At 44.4% G+C, this 16,032-nt stretch overlaps 2 protein-coding genes across 30 annotated transcripts in view; one reads left to right on the top strand and one right to left on the bottom strand.

Moving 5' to 3' along the window:
- Window positions 1-67: 67 nt before the first annotated feature.
- LOC128406205 (pre-mRNA 3'-end-processing factor FIP1-like) lies at window positions 68-14,202 on the top strand. 28 transcript variants are annotated; one of them, XM_053373322.1, is made up of 9 exons: window positions 2,215-2,339; window positions 2,433-2,531; window positions 3,474-3,579; window positions 6,258-6,311; window positions 7,416-7,464; window positions 7,883-7,934; window positions 10,234-10,378; window positions 11,949-12,101; window positions 13,810-14,202. In XM_053373322.1, the coding sequence occupies exons 3-9, from the start codon at window positions 3,545-3,547 to the stop codon at window positions 13,877-13,879; spliced, it is 558 nt and encodes a 185-aa protein (XP_053229297.1). In that variant the 5' UTR covers window positions 2,215-2,339; window positions 2,433-2,531; window positions 3,474-3,544; the 3' UTR covers window positions 13,880-14,202. The 28 variants fall into 28 exon arrangements, 15 of the variants coding, with proteins under 15 accessions (XP_053229300.1, XP_053229303.1, XP_053229298.1 ...); XM_053373326.1 differs by having other exon boundaries at window positions 2,230-2,247; XM_053373325.1 differs by lacking the exons at window positions 2,215-2,339; window positions 2,433-2,531 and adding an exon at window positions 68-90.
- The window catches only part of LOC128406204 (ligand of Numb protein X 2-like), a 42,163-nt gene continuing 40,325 nt past the window's right edge, over window positions 14,195-16,032 (bottom strand). For both annotated transcript variants that reach the window (XM_053373319.1, XM_053373318.1), the window contains exon 11: window positions 14,195-15,916. The gene's annotated coding sequence lies outside the window, so the exon portion shown is untranslated. The remainder of the gene's footprint in view (window positions 15,917-16,032) is intronic.

Genomic DNA, 16,032 nt, shown 5'->3' with positions numbered 1-16,032 from the left:
TCAATGAGGAAAGCCTATTGTGAAAAGCAGCACTGGTTTCAACTTGGCATGAAGTCATCTGCCTCTGTCAGTGCTGAAAACCAGATCAAGGTAAGTGGTGGAACTCAGGTGTACTGGAGGCAGTTGGAGGATGGACGACAGCTAACAGATTGAGCTTGAATCCTGACCAGACAGAAGTACTGTTTTGGGGGGGCAAGTGTGGGGGACATCCTGGTTCTGAATGGGGTAACTGTGCCCCTGAAGGACCAGGTGTGCAGCCTAGGAGTCATTTTGGACTTGCAGCTGTCCATGGAGGCGCAGGTCAATTCTGTGTCCAGGGCAGCTGTATACCAGCTCCACCTACTTGCCTGCAGGCTGTCTCACCGGAATGGTGCATGCTCTGGTTATCTCCCTCTTGGACTACTACAATGCGCTCTATGTGGGGCTACCTTTGAAGGTGACTTGGAAACTACAACTAATCCAGAATGCGGCAGCTAGACTGGTGATTGTAATGGCCACCAGGACCATATAACACCGGTCCTAAAGGATCTTTGTTGGCTCCCAATGCATTTCTGAGCACAATTCAAAGTGTTGGTGCTGACCTTTAAAGCCCTAAATGACCTTGGCCCAGTATACCTGAAGGAGCGTCTCCACACCCATCGTCCAGCCCGGACACTGAGGTCCAACTCCAAGGGCCTTCTGGCGGTTCCCTCCCTGCGAGAAGTGAGGTTACAGGGAACTAGGCAGAGGGCCTTCTCGGTAGTGGCACACTTCCTGTGGAACACCCTCCCATCAGATGTCAAGGAAATAAACAACTATGTGACTTTTAGAAGACATTTGAAGGCAGCCTTGTATCTGGAATTTTTAAATGTTTGATGTTTTACTATGCTTCAATATATGCTGTAAGCTGCCCAGAGTGGCTGAGGAAACACAGCCAGATGGGCGGGGTATAAGTAATAAAATTATTACTATTAATATTACTTGGAGATACACACACACACACACACAGCTCAGGTGTACTTAGCTTATTCATATATGCACATGTGTTTGTGTGTGTGTGTATACACACACATATATTTAAATGAAATGTATTAATTTTATTAATCTTAAATAAAAAAATCATTGTGACACAATTCTGTAAATAAATATAATATGCATATATACAAATGATGGTAACCTCAAGCAACAAAAAACTATTGCAGAGTTTGCTTCTAGCCACTTCCTCAGTCAGTCAACCAATATATGTAGAAATTCATTTCAGCTGCCAGGACGAGTTTCCGTACATGGTGTAGTAGCCACTTGGTAAAAGCAGCTTGGAGAGAATTTCATGCTAAAAAAATAATTGGGAGGTGAATGGTTAAGTGCTCTTTATATCCACATCTCTTTCCCAGTGCAGATTCTCTCCCCACACCACACCCTGAGAAGGCTTTGCAATTGTGAAGGGGTCATTGCAGGGAGGGGAGTTCAGTTACAGGCATGCTCAGATCAGTGACTCATGCAGCAACACTCGGAATGGTGAGTTGCTGCACTGTGTGTGTGTGGTTACTTTTGACTCTTAAACACATTCTGAAATAGCCTCCCCCAACCTGAGGCCCTCCAGATGTTGCTGGACGGCAACAGAGGCTGATGGGAGCTGTACTTCAAACCATTTGGAGAGTCTCCAGATTGGTGAAAGTTTCCCTGCAGGTAACTGCCATCTTTGGTTATATAAACAAAGCAAACTCCCAACTTCCATTTTTTGTGCCTTGGCTAACAAAGGCTGTATTATGCTATTGGTTTTTAATTTTTAATTTTTTGCTTAGGTTCAACAAGGAGGAACTAGAAATTCAGAAAAAGAACCAGATTTTAAAGCAGATCTTACAGCCCCAGGTGAAAGTCGGGTCTCCCCCAAACAGGTACACCAACCACTTTTTTTTTTTAAGCTTCTTGTATTAATTAAATGCTATGTTATGCCAGGTCGGCTCCAAGCTGTTCTTGTGTAGGCTTGATCCTGCTGCAGGGGCAGGGAACCTTTTTAGGCTCCATGGGCCAGATCCATTTTGGGACCCGCCTCACAGGCCAAATTTGGCAGGTGGGTGGCCGCAACCTGTGGGATGTTGGTATCCAAAATGCATATAGTAAAGGGATTGTTGCAAGAGCTGTAGAACTCTGTGATGTCATACGTCTGAGGCAGTTATAGCAGTTGGTACAGTTGGTTCAGTCAGTTGAACAGTCTTCACAGAGCAGCAGGTTATGTTTTGATGTGTTGCTGTCTGCCTCAGAGTCAGAGTTAGTTAGTCTGCAATAGTTTAATCTGTGTAAAATGTTTTAGCAGCTTAAGTATCATTGTATATTTTAATCTGCAAGTGCAAGTACACTAAGTAGGTTATGTTATTTTTAACTTTAACTGTGGTTACTTTCTTTGAAGTTATGGTCCATCATCTTCTGATTCCCCGCAAACGTATCTGTTTCAGGGGCCTGCCAACTGCCCCACCAGGCTGAACGTGCAGCAGGATGTATAAGACTCTACATACTCTGTCCTTCCTTAGAAGGAGCAGAGGCCAGGCATCACTGTGAGCTCTTTATGTTTGGGGCAGGGCAGGGCATGAAGAGAAGAGTGATATTCAGATGAGGGGGAGGAAAAGGAAGCGCCCAGGGGAGGAGTTAGAAAACCCCAACCCCTCAAGTCACCAGAGTTCCTGAGGGTTGACCTGAGTTGCACAATGTCCAGCCTGGAAATGAAGGGGTGGAGCTCCTGAGTTAAGGATGGGGGAGGATAAGAACATAGCCATCATGGCAAGTAGCTATTGATAGCCTTATCCTCCATGAATTTACCCATTCCTGGTAAAGGAATGTAGCCTAATGCCGCATGGACTGTGCCAAGACACAGCATGCCTTTTGCCTCTGGGTGGAGCCAAGTGGATGTAGTTGTGGGGGACATAGTAAAATAACAAAAGTTCCCAAGCCAAGCAGGAAATGCCTGTCTACTTGTTCCTGACCCTGTGCCTTAAAGTGTTATTCTGTCCCCTGGAGACCCCAAGAGAAGGCAGTGAAAACCCTACAACATTCAGCAAAAGCTTTAGGTGTGGGAAAACCTTAACCCTTGTTATTAGATGAGGTGCTCGTGTGTCTGGGCCAGTGAATGCTTTGCAATTAAGTCTTTGGGCCTCCCTAATTGGCTGCTAGGGATGCGATGCTCCCTCCATGAATCTTACTGTGCACTTGAATTCATTCATTCATTCATTCATTCATTTGTTTGTTTGTTTGTTTGTTTATTCATTCATACTGGGTAAGAATGCCCAAGTCCTTCCTGTGGAAGATCTAAGGGCCAAGGGTCTATACAGTGGAACTTGGTGCAGTATATGACCTACGTGTTGGTAAATCTCAAGGCTTTCCATCTCTTCCCTGTTTACATAGCTGAATGAGGGGGAGAGTGCAAGTGTGCACCCGGACCATCTGTCTGTCACCTGCTTATGCTGAATCTGAGATGTTGCTTCTCTCCCTTTTATAACCAGGAAGCTAAGTGTGACCATTGATGTGATAGGTGGAGAGCCAGGCACTATTAGAAGAGTGGAAGGAAGGCGTCATGATAAGCATGGCTCAGAGGAAAACTCAATTCAGGTAAGAAATCTGTCCAGACTGCATGAACTTCGCTTTCTTATCTAACTCACTTTTGAGTACAAGTGGATTAGTTTGTTTATATATTTATTGTATTTATATCCCACCTTTTTCTCCAAGGAACTCAAAGTGGTGCATTCTTTCTCATTTAATCCCCATAACAGCTCTGTGAGGTAGGGGGGCTGAGAGGCAGTGACTGGCCCCCACAGTCACCTAGTGAGAGCTTCATGGCCAAGTGGGAGGATTTGAACCCTGGTCTCTCCCAGGTCCTAGTCCAACCACTCCACCACACTGGTTCTCAAATTTATATCACACCCTTCGTCTAAAGGAGCCTCCTTTGGGGCTGATTGCATACCCTTTTTATTACCGTATTTTTCCGTGTACAAGACTAGGTTTTTCCCCTTTTGAAAAATGTCAAAAATTAGGGGGCGTCTTATACACGGGGCCATCTTCCCCCATTTTCTTAAATCCGAGTCCCCAAAACTAGGGGGCGTCTTATAGATGGAAAGATACGGTAAATTCAGTCCGCATACTCAAAAGCAAAGTAAGGAGAAGTTCAGAATTCCATTTAAGCTCAACTCCACATCCAGGACCACATTCTGCCATTTTTCTGTGCTCCAATGGCACAGTGCAGTCCTCCCATGTGGGATATGTGCTTTGTGTAAGGCCTGGTACAGGAATCAGTTTGGCTGCAATTAACGGGGAGGTCAGATGTTTTCTTTTTTCTTTTTAACCAATCCCTTTTCTGTTTTATGTTCCTTTAAAGTTACTTGGTGACAATGGGAGCAAGGCACATCCCACAAAGTCACTGCAGCAACCAGGGCCACAACAGCCATTGGTGCCACCCACGGGTCCTCCACCATCAGTAGGTGGTTCACCTCCATCTTGTTTTTTTCCTTCCTTGGATGCCAGTTACTTCTTCCCCACCACCTCGTCATCATCCAGGTAGGTGCCTGCTAGTATAGAAGGCTGTTCCAGAAAGCTAGGTAGACCCTACCATCACGGTTTGAAACCCGCTTTGCCATAGGCAGTTGATTATAGGAAATGCCTGAAAGAGCACTCACTGGTTGTCCTGTGTCCACAGTAGCAAAGTGAAAGGACTGGGCCACAGACGGAAGGTCAGGATCCTTTCTTTAAAGATTATAAAGCTTCTAATAATCTCAGGATTATACCACTTTGATCTCACCTTGTTCTGCAGCATGTGCAGTGCTATGCCCAATGGTTCTTTGGTGGTGTAGATACTTACAGTGCTTTCTGTTCTATTCTTCACATTAGCTACAGTGGGGCTGAGGAATACGTGGCCCTCAATAGGTTACTGGACTACAATTCCCATCACTCCTGACTGCTGGTGGCATTTGCTGGGGTTGATGGGAGTTGATGGGTCCAGCAATAGGGCCACATATTCTCCACCCCTGCTCTAAACCAAATTTGTAAACCTGCTTAACAAGTATTCTGTTATTGCCTAGGTATGCCTCCCGTTCCAGGTAAGTACTTCTGTTTAAGCATAAGAGTAGCAAATTCAATCTGGCCTACTGGAGAATGGAGCACTTCAAATTAAAGCCTTTGAAGAGAAATCTGGGCAGCATTTAATTGGATGAACACATGTAGCTAATCAAACATGGTCTTGTCAACATGTTTCTTGACTAAGTCTTCTGTCATCTCTGACCATTAGCCATTCTAGGTCGGGCTGATAGGAGCTGGAATCAAGAACCATCTAGAGGGGACTGTCCTGTGACCATTATACATCAGAGAAGTTACAGATTTCATTGGTCACCAACCTATGAAATCTTTAACTTCTCTGGTGTGTAATGGTTATGGGGTGGGGAAACACCTTAAAGAGTAATGGAATAGGCAAGGCTGAGGTCTGAAAGTGTCTAAGTTCCTGAGACAGAAGTAGATGTGGTAGACACCTGGAAGGAAAGCTACCTGGGAACTGCAGGTGGTTTAGCAGAATTGCACAGTATGGGTAGGACATGAGTCCATTGTTGAGTCCCGTCTCTCTTCCTTCACTAATATGTAGCGAATATATGCTGATATTATCACATTGTGTGTTTCCTGCCTTGCATTATTGACAGAAGCTGGTTGGGGTGCAGGGAGATGAAACATGAAGTTCAGAGACAGGTGTATGCTTTATGGCACATTACCAAACAGGATGGAGATGATACCAGGGTTTTAATTGGCATAGTGAAGTTCTAGGAAGAGCCTGCTGGATCAGGCCAGTGGCCCATCTTGTCTGGCATCCTGTTCTCACAGTGGCCAACCAGGTGCCTGTAAGAAAACCACAAGAAGGATCTGAGCACAAGAACATGCTCAAGGGACATTCTCTGTCCCCATTCTGTGGCCAAAGAAACAACATTATATGCTTCTGAAGAAAAAACACCAGTGAGGAAAGAGAAGGCTTCAGTGGCAGTTGAAGGGTCTTCCTTTAGAGGCAGCAAGTGAGCTCACTAAAAGTGCTGCTCCTTCTTCATCTGAGAAATGAGGCCAGGGTGGCCTCCACTTTGGTGTTATGTTCTTTTAGGGAGCAGGAGGAACAGCTGTCCCACAGCTCTTGACTGATGGGAGAGGCTGAAGCATACCGCCCTTCAGCTCTGCCAGACTTTGTAGCAGCATTTGCAAGGGGGCTGAGAGCTTCCCTTCCCCTTCTCCACACATTTAAACTAGTATGACTTTGTCTACAGGTCTGTTTCCTCCACCTCATGCTTCACCGCCACCCCTTTTGATTCCAACACATGGTGGGTAAGTGACTCTATTTGTTGCATTTATATCCTAACTTTTTTGAGCTCAAGGTGGCACACATGGATCTTCCCTTCCTCAGTTAATCCCCGCAACAACCCTGTGAGGTAGGTTAGGCTGAGAGACCAGTGACTGGCCGAGGGTCACCAACTGAGCTTCACAGCTGAGTGGAGAGTTGAACCCTGGTCTCCCAGGTCCTAGTCTGACACTCTAACCACTATGCCACACTGACATCTCTCTTAATATTGTCTCATCTGTAGGCTGCAAAAGGCTAGCAGAATTGTGGTTGTGGTTTTGCATTGCTTTGTGGTTGAGAAAGAGCTCTTTGAATATGATTGTGGACATTAGCAGAATCACCATTCAAATGCACATCAACACTTTTTTTTAACCTTAGGCTGAGATTGGTCACCATTGTCTTTTGTCAGTTTATTGATCCACTGTGATTGCACTACTTGTAAATTATAATATTAGTGAGGGTTCTTGGAGATAGGGCTAGGGCTGTTTGGTGTCCCCCCCCTTTTTTTATTTGCCATCTCCATTCCACCTGGAAGGTTGTAATCCCAGTTTTGTAGATTACCAGATCAAGCCATAGCTGAGGGCAGTGGTGGGAGGCAAAAGCAGATGGAGAGAGCCAGCTGATCTGTAGCTTCTCTGGTGATAGATTCCAGATTGCTCAGACCATGTGAGCCAATCTGACCCGAAAGCTTTCATAGGGGCCAGCAACTATCAACTGAACTGCTCATGCCTATTCAGTGTGCCTTATCTCCCTGCAGTTTGTACCTCCAGCTACTGCTGAGCAGTGGCATTCAGACTGCCAGTTCATGAGTTGCTAAGAGCAGAACTCTTGGGATGATTTATGGCTCTTTCCAGTGGTGTGCAGAGAATGTGGTGATGCTCTTGAAGAGGCATCTGAAACTGCAGAAAAATACAGCAACCACAGTGTTTCATGGTGAGCACTTTTCCAGCCACATTACACTAGTCTTATATCAATTGCACTGGCTTCTGGTTCTCTCTTTCTCCCACTCCACTTTCCTGGTCCCAGTTCTAGATGCTGGTTGTTACCTGTCCAGGAATATCTGAAATGCAGCCTCAGCTCACCATAGGTTACTGTCATCTTGTGATGCCCTGATTTGTGTCCCATCAGCAGAAGAGGTTAGTTTAGTAGGAAGGCAGATTGGGTGATAGCATGCCTGGCTTGTAGGGTTCCCAGAGGCATCTTGGTGTTCAAAGTGGAAAGCCAGATGCAGGGCTAGGTGGTCTCATCCAACAGGGCTCTTCAGTATTCTTGTGTCTAGCTCTCTGCATACTCAACACTCCTAGGTTGTGCTCCTAATGGATAGACAAGAAAGCAGTAGTAGCTAGGAGAGATGGCATGGTAGGACTAGGAAAGAATCAGCACCTTTGATGAAGAGGTGGCTTACAGTCAATAAGAGAGAAGCTCTTTAAGGGAGTTGGGACAACGATGCTCTGTTTTAGAACAGCTGATTTTAATTTTTCTCCTTCTGAATGGGTGACAGGGGGACTAGATATTACTAACCAGTTGTTGTTGTGCTCCCTCTCTCAAAGCCAGTCTGCCAGCTACAACAACAGCCAACCACCTCCATTTGGCTACAACTCCACAGGTGAGCCCCTTAGACATGCTGCCTGAAATCAGTTAATGTCCTGTGCTACCCATTATGGGTTATGTGGATTTCCCCGCTCGCTTCTTGTTGGGCAGCCTTAGACCATTCTATTTAATTATTGTTATATTTACTGTATTGGCCTGAATATAAGCCTCACTTTCCCCCCAAATTCCGACCGTGAAAAGTTAAAGTGAGGCTTATATTCATGACTTTACGGTATGCAGCCAGGAGTGCAGGGCAAACAGCGCCAGGAGTGCGGCAAAGCAGCGCCCACCCCACATGTAGTCCCCCGTCCTCTTCCCCAAGACCAGAAAGGGAGAGAGCAGCGCAGCACGGCTCCACCCCCCCATATGCAGCCAGGAGCAGCGAGGAATGGAGTGGCTTTTATTCGAATATTTTTTCTTTTTTTTCTTTCCCCCCTCCAATTTTAAAGGTGCTGCTTATATTCAGGTGTGGCTTGTATTTGGGCCAATACAGTATTTATATCCCACATGTTTCCCTGGCAGGACTCAAGGCAGCTTACAACTAAAATAGAAGCAGCTAAAAACATATATAAAAAAGAAATCTGTTTTTAAAAAAACAATTTTACATTAGTAGAATTAAAATATAAAATATAAAACATAAAACAAGCATGCCTGTGAGGGTGGCAGGCCTGAGAATGGCCTCCCTTGAAGATCTCAGAGCCCAGGCAGGTCCATCTTCTATGACTGGCAACAGGTTGTCTACTCTTGGATATGAGCTGCCTCTAAATGCTAACCTCTGCAAACTGGCAGGTGTAGAAGAGCTGGAGTGCCACTATGCCCCATGATGTGCCTTCTATGCTAGCCATGTTTGAGCTACCCCTTCCTGTGTGACTCCCTGCATTGCAGCATTTGCCTTGTTCATTCTCCCACCAACTGCTAAAGCCTGGAGTGGGCGGGGTGGATGTCATGAATGTTACAATATTCCTGAGATTTCTCTCCTGCATATCCCTGCCTGATCTTCCTGGCCTTAACATGTTCCCAAATTCACTTGAAAAATACCAGCACCAGTCAGTGTAATCACCCTTTTAACATGTTGCCCATGCTTAATTTTATTAGCCAGTTACTGCTTCCAGGTATGTTTGCCAGGAACATGCCAAAGCACTTGCCATCCTCCATGAAGACAAGACATAATGCTTGCTTCTCTCCTTACTTTGTAGGAAGTGGGTGGCTTAAGCACAGTTCTGTTTCTGCTGCTGAGGAACTCCATATTAATACTGCTCTATATCTACATCTGAATAATTTGCTGAGCTCTTCCACACCACACCACACCCCCATATATTTCTAGGCAGTGGCCTTATATGCAAAGCCTAACAGGGTTTCAAACACTTGGTTACAGATTTCACTGTGGTTACTCCCCTCTGTACCCATAAGACAGTTTCATGTTAGCCACATTTTGATGCTACTTGAATCACTCACTTTATGTTTCAAATGCAAGCCTTGATTTTAACAAGTGGAAGATACTGATACTTGCTCTGAGCTAACATGGAGGTAAGAGTCGTGTAGGAAGCTGGGCAATGCTGATGAGAAAGGAGACTGTGTTCATTTCAGTCAAATAGGTGGGGTCCACCCAATCTTTTGGGCTATAATTCCCATCATTCCCAACCATTGGCCACACTGGTTCTAGATTTTAAAGTGCTTTGCGTTGTCAGTCCCCTATACCTTAGATATAGTCAGACAGTCAGTCAAGTTTATTGCTTATAGCCAAAGGCTGCTGCAGTACCTTAGCTATAATCTATTAGCCCAGCCGTGCTTTTATTTTCTGCTCTGTGTGTCCACTTCATAAGGGGCTAAGACTTCTGGAACATGAAGCAGGCCTTTTACCACCATTGGGACACAAAACACAAAATCTACATCTTTTAAAACGGTTGTGTCAGATGAGTGCCTTTTTCTGGAACTGCACTTCTGTACAGTCCATTGCTTTTAGCACTTATTGAGTAAGCTTCAAGGGTGGATTCTTAGAATCTTCCAGTTTCCTTAGGGTTAGGGAAGCAGTTCCTGAGAGTTTCCAAATCAGCATTGTTCGTCAGCTACTCCATTGAAACACCAGTTAACTTCTGCAATAGATATGACTTGGACAGCTTACACAGTTGTGTCTAGTTCTCTTTCAAGAAATAGACAGAAAGCAAGCAAGGAAGGAAGGACTTTCTCTTGGCTATATCTATGTGGAGAGTTTGTTGCAAGTTCCATTATGGATGTTGTGGAGGACCAAGGCACATGCCAGCTCCATCATACAGTTGTTTGAACTGGGTAGTGAAAGACTGTTTCCTTTTCCACAGATTCGGGTTTTATAAGCTACCCTCCCATTTCTACATCTCACAAGCCATGGATGACTACAGCCTCCAATATTTCCAGTCACTGGGAACATTCTGGCTCAAGAGGGGAAAGAGATTGTGACTGGACATCTCCCACCAGTGAATACAAGTAAGTGCTGGTATTTCTTATGTTGGAATGGAACTTCTGAAGCATGAAACTGGGCACAAAACTCAACACCCAGAAGACTGTCTGACTCCGAAACACCCTCTCTGATTGCATGGAGCCCAGACAGCCCCGTGGTTTCCCCCAGAGCTGAGGGTGATGAAACAATCACTGAGACGGCTAAAGCGCTGGTGGTGGAAAACTCATTCTGAATCTGACCAGACACGGGTAAGAGCTCAACGTCGACGCTACCAAGTGGCAATAGCGACCACGAAGAGGAATTTTTCACTGCCTCAGTGGCATCTGCAGAAAACAGCAGCAGGAGATTCTTTCAGGTGGTTCACAATCTAATGCCATCAGGGCCTGGTAAGGTCCCTAAAATCTCCTGCAATGATTTTGCAGTTTTTTGCAGATAAAGTCGCTCAGATTTGGAAAGAGGTGGACTCCACCGTGGGCGCAGGGCCGGGGCGGGAGAGTGCTAGAGTCCTGTCTAGTCAAGTTGCATGGGATCAGTTCCAATCTTTTACCTCCAAGGATGTGGACAGGCTGCTTGCATGAGTGAAACCGACCACCTGTCTTCTTGATCCCTGCCTATCCTAGCTCATAAAAGCTCTGTGGGATGGTGAATGCTTCCCTCTGTGAGGGAGTCTTCCCAGACTCGCTGAAAGAAGTGGTTATTAAACCACTTCTCAAAAAAGCATATGTAGACCCAGTCACTATGGTCAAATATTGCCCAGTCTCAAATCTTCCATTCTTGGGCAAGGTGATTGAGCGGGCAGTTGCTGAAAAACTCCAGGCACGCCTGGAGGATGTGGACCATTTGGATCCCTTCCAGTCGGGATTCAGGCCTCATCATGGGACTGAAACTGCCTTGGTTGCACTGGTTGATGATCTCCATCCAGTAGGCTAGGGACAAAGGTAAAAGCTGTTTCCTAGTTCTGCTGGATCTCTCAGTGGCTTTCGGTACCATTGACCATGGTATCCTTCTGGATCAGCTAGAGGGGTTGCACTGGCCCCATGAGGCAAAACCACCTTGGGTCCCTCAGCGACAGTTTCACCCTAGGCAGGAACTACATTAGAACTACAACTACACTACTCAGGCAAGACTTATTGGCCATGCTCCTGTGAAGGACTGTGGGTTTTGCCTGCCAGGCTCATGTGAACATTTCTGGAAGAATTTATTGGCTTCACTTTTCTGACTTGGGTTTGTTTTGGTTTAGCCATTTAACCACATGGTTTTTTTCCTGTGTCATTGTCCATCCATTTTGGGGAGAGGGGAGGGGAAGGTTGGGGCAGGAGCTCTTTTTGTAAACCCTATCACTGGAATTGCCCATATCTGTTAAAACAGTAAAGCAGTTTTTAAAAAGGTGGGTTCTGGGGTTTCCACATGGTTTGTGATCAACTTTCCATGTGTTTTCATTTCTTGTTACATTTCTTGAAGCAAGTTTGTGTATGATGAGGTTCCAATAGGTAAATCTTGTGACCTACTTATGAAACTCTGAAAAGAGAACAGTGTTTGAAATTTTCTTCTTGTTAGACAAAGCCTCTTCTCTAACTCACTATTATTTCCTTTCAGTGATGATGAAAGGGATCATTACTATAGCAGAGAAGGCAGCTACAATTTTGAGCAGGACTATCACAGTAGAGATAATAGTTGGGAGCGAGAATATCATCATTGGGAGCAAAGGCACAGAGACAAAGAGGAAGCAGGCAAACACAAGTCATGGTGGTAAGGCTTTTCCCAATGGTAGGTTGGAGCTTCTAGCTGGATCAGGCCAAGGAACATTAAATTATGTAGGGGTAAACTGTGTTCCAATCTGGCCTTTATCTATAATTTAGAATGGACAAAGGCTGTAATAGGTGTAGGAGGGATGGCTGGATCTCTCTACCACATGTGGTAGACCTGCCCAAAGGTCCTTATAGACCAAAATAATTAAAGATATTGGTTGGTTATAGAATCAATTATTGACTCCCCACCCCAGATTGGTCCTGCTGTATATTTCAGAAATGGATACTGAGGTTTTAACACCCTAAGACTTAAGCCTATTTCTCCTGGCAGTGGCTAAACTTATGATAGTAAAACATTAGAGGTCACTATCTAGGAATTTCATGTTAGAATGGGCAACTATAATATCAATTTGGTTTTAACTGAATGTTTACAGACAAATTTTATACTAGGGCAAGATTTATTGACTATGCTTCTGTAAAGGAATAGGCTTTGCCTGCCAGGCTTGCATGGACGTTTCTGGAAGCCCTCCTTGGCTTCACCTTTCCTGACTTAGGTTTGTTCTGACTTGGTTCAGCCATTGGTCATCCATCTTTGGGGGAGGGTTGCGGCAGGAGCTCTTTTTGTATACCCTTCCTATCATTGGAATGCCCATACCTGCTAAAACAATGGAAGAAATTTTAAAATTGTTGCTTTCCAACTGTTTACATTTCTTGAAACAACTGAGTTTATGATGAGGTTCCAGTAGGTAAATATTGTGACCTATTTATGAAACTGAAGAGAGAAGAGTGTTTGAAACCTTTTTCTTGTTAGAATAAGTCTCTTCTCCAAGTGACTATTCCTCATTCTTTCAGTGAAGATGAAAGGGATGGTTACTATAGCCAAGAATGTAGTTATGATTTTGTGTGGGGCTTTCACAGTAGAGAGCAAGAAGACCATCATCGGGAGCAAAGGCACAGAGACAAAGAGGAAGCAGGCAAACACAAATCATGGTGGCAAGAGGCTTCCCATTGGTAGTTTGGAGCCTCTAGCTGGGATCAGGCCAAATAGCATTAAATTATGTAGGGTTAAACTGTGGTCCAGTCTGATTCATACTAATATATATATTTTCAGTCTCCTCCCTGCACTAGCTGAAGTTTCCAGGCACTAGAGGACAGCCCCATACAGGTTGTTAACTGTAGCCTAGCCTTGGGAATACAAAGATGTGGAGCATACCTGACAGCTACTGCATCATTCAGGTGCAGCAATGGTTGTGCGAGCCCCACAGCTGTGATAAAATTGACTTGGGTATGTGTGTGTTGCATTCCCATCAGTTTCCCCCTTGAGGTAGAAATTCACTGATCAGTGTTATATCAGTCTCTTATTGATTGATCCTCCTGAAATACCATGTGTTTCAGGTTCCTACTGGAACATTTCCCCAGCATGTGGAAAAGGCCTCTTGATGTTAGAGCTCTAAGACCAGTTTTTCTGTAAAAGGATGGCTGTAGTCCAGAGCTGATGCATAAGATTGCTTTGCATCCAATCACCTGCCTCTCCATTTTTAAACTACTTTTTCACTATAATATTCTCTCTTGCATTGAGATGTTGGCAGTACAATATTAGAAAATCTGACAGATAAGTTTAGAGTTTTGCTTAAAAGCCACCAAGGATTCTGTTGTATTTCTATGATAAGGAGCAAAGCATTAATTCTTGTATTTTTGTCCAATCCTAGTAAGCAGCATGAGAGCAAAGAATGTGAAAACCACAAGAAGAACAAGCACAAGAAGAAAGAAAAGTCATGAGGAAGGTGTACTGGAGAGAAATGGACAGGATTCATGAAGGAGCAAATCTGTGGTCCAAAAAGAATAGTGACATTTTTACAGCCAGATTGTCTGTAGCGACTTTCTTCCCCTGAGACATTAAAACGGCTGGAATGATTAGCAACCAAACATGCGCACAAGCTTCCTCTTTGTGAAAGAAGACCACATTCACAGATTTTTGGAGAGAGAAAACTGGCAGCAAAAAAAGGCAGTTATTTACCAACATGTGAGATCCCATGGCTTCTTATGGGAGATAGCTTCCGTGCAAACTAATGCATTTAGAATATAGGACAATACTTGGCAAATCATTGACTTTTATTTTTTAGAACAGTAACAGCCACATGAAGCTTTGTCCAAAAAAGGAAAGTATTATGACAAAATTATCACAATAAGCTACCTGACAGCTAGCTTAGAGTCTGACTTCTAAAAGCTAGAAGCTAGTTGTAGGGATGCTGCATGCTAGGAGAGCCAATATGATCAGAATAACACATCATCGAAACAGTTTCAATAACTTCAGAATAATTTATAAACGCATCAAAATAATAACAGTTGTTAACAATGTATCATAATCTCTTTGGTGCAAAACAATGTAGATTTACTGGTGATTGTTAAAGGCACCTTGAAATAAGACAACATAGTGAAATAGTGCTGCTGAGGCAGCACATACCCTTCATTTGGAAAAAGCATACAATTTCCTCTCTACAGTCATTGCAAGAGGCAAATATTACTCCTGGCTTCCGCCTTGGGTCTTGTGGATTCTGTAATCACCCCTTGCAAGGAGATGTAAATGGTGATTCCTTTTAATACCACATTTACATGAAGGCATTAACACTCAGTATTGATGCTGTGACTTGCAGGAACACCTCACCCACATGAAAATTGCATGCCCTATTAGATCAATGTCCTCTCACACATGGCAATAACAACAGCTTGCAACACCCAAATGAGGCAGTGAAGACATTTAAATCAGAGATGGCAATTTGAATCATTCCTTGGGTCCTTTTGGATTCTTTAAACATGTAGATTTGATGGACTGCTCCTCCTGAAAGTTGACCACTGAACTTGTATTTCACACATAGCTATTAGTCTGATTTCAACCTGCATTTTATACAAGTTACATATACTAGTGCAGTGGTACCTCGGGTTACAGATGCTTCAGGTTACAGACTCCGCTAACCCAGAAATAGTACCTCGGGTTAAGAACTTTGCTTCAGGATGAGAACAGAAATCACACGGCGGCAGTGGGAGGCCCCATTAGCTAAAGTGGTACCTCAGGTTAAGAACAGTTTCAGATTAAGAACGGACCTCCGGAATGAATTAAGTTCTTAACCCGAGGTACCACTGTATACAGAAATGCTGGACCAAAAGTTATTTTAAGCATTACACTTGCCCTATAGAATGCAGGTAAAGCAAGCAGTTTTCACAGGGGCAGAGACTCACATTAAGCAAACCACAATCTTAGAACAACAAAGGAGCACCCCACACTGCCATCCTTATGGAAGTTTCCTCAAACTTACTGTCTGTAGTCTACAATCAAGCTAGTAGAATCATGGAAATGAGCCTACACTTGGAGACCAGCTTGGAACTGTGGTTGCCCAGGGAAGTAGAGTATATCTTTACTAAGTTTGAAATAAACAGTCCTGTCAACATTAGGTGTTCCATTCCCACCCACCCACTCACCCCGCAAGGTGTACTTGGTAACTGCGTAGCTGAATTTTACCTGCAGATGCCACACTTCTGTATCAACTGTCTGGCCCAGCAATTTCTACATGCCATCCAACTATTAACAGCAGGCCTCTGGCAAAAAAAGGAATGTTATACCTAATTGCAGGGAAGGGCCACGGCTTAGTGCTAGAGCATCTGCCTTGCAGGCAGAAGTCTCCAAGTTCAATCCCCAGCACTTCATGTTTGGGAGTGACTCCTCCCTGAAACCCTGGAGAACTGCTGCCAGTCAGTGTAGACAATAATAAGCCAGATGGACCAATGTTCTGACTTGGTAGAATGCTGCTTCCAATGTCCCTTCCTTTGTTGTTGTTGTTTAGTTGTTTAGTCGTGTCCGACTCTTCGTGACCCCATGGACCAGAGCACGCCAGGCACCTCTGTCCTCCACTACCTCCCGCAGTTTGGTCAAACTC

Source organism: Podarcis raffonei, chromosome Z, assembly GCF_027172205.1.
Source record: "Podarcis raffonei isolate rPodRaf1 chromosome Z, rPodRaf1.pri, whole genome shotgun sequence".
Classification (NCBI taxonomy): domain Eukaryota; kingdom Metazoa; phylum Chordata; class Lepidosauria; order Squamata; family Lacertidae; genus Podarcis; species Podarcis raffonei.
Note: the sequence above shows the minus strand (reverse complement) of the source record. Positions and strands in the feature narration are given on the sequence as shown.

Coding starts and splice junctions, on each gene's coding strand:
- LOC128406205 (XM_053373325.1), top strand. CDS start 3,545: ATGATAAGCATGGCTCAGAGGAAAACTCAATTCAG. Junction 7,465..7,882: donor GTGTCCCATCAGCAGAAGAG/GTTAGTTTAGTA, acceptor TCTCAAAGCCAG/TCTGCCAGCTACAACAACAG. Junction 12,102..13,809: donor GGCAAACACAAGTCATGGTG/GTAAGGCTTTTC, acceptor GTCCAATCCTAG/TAAGCAGCATGAGAGCAAAG.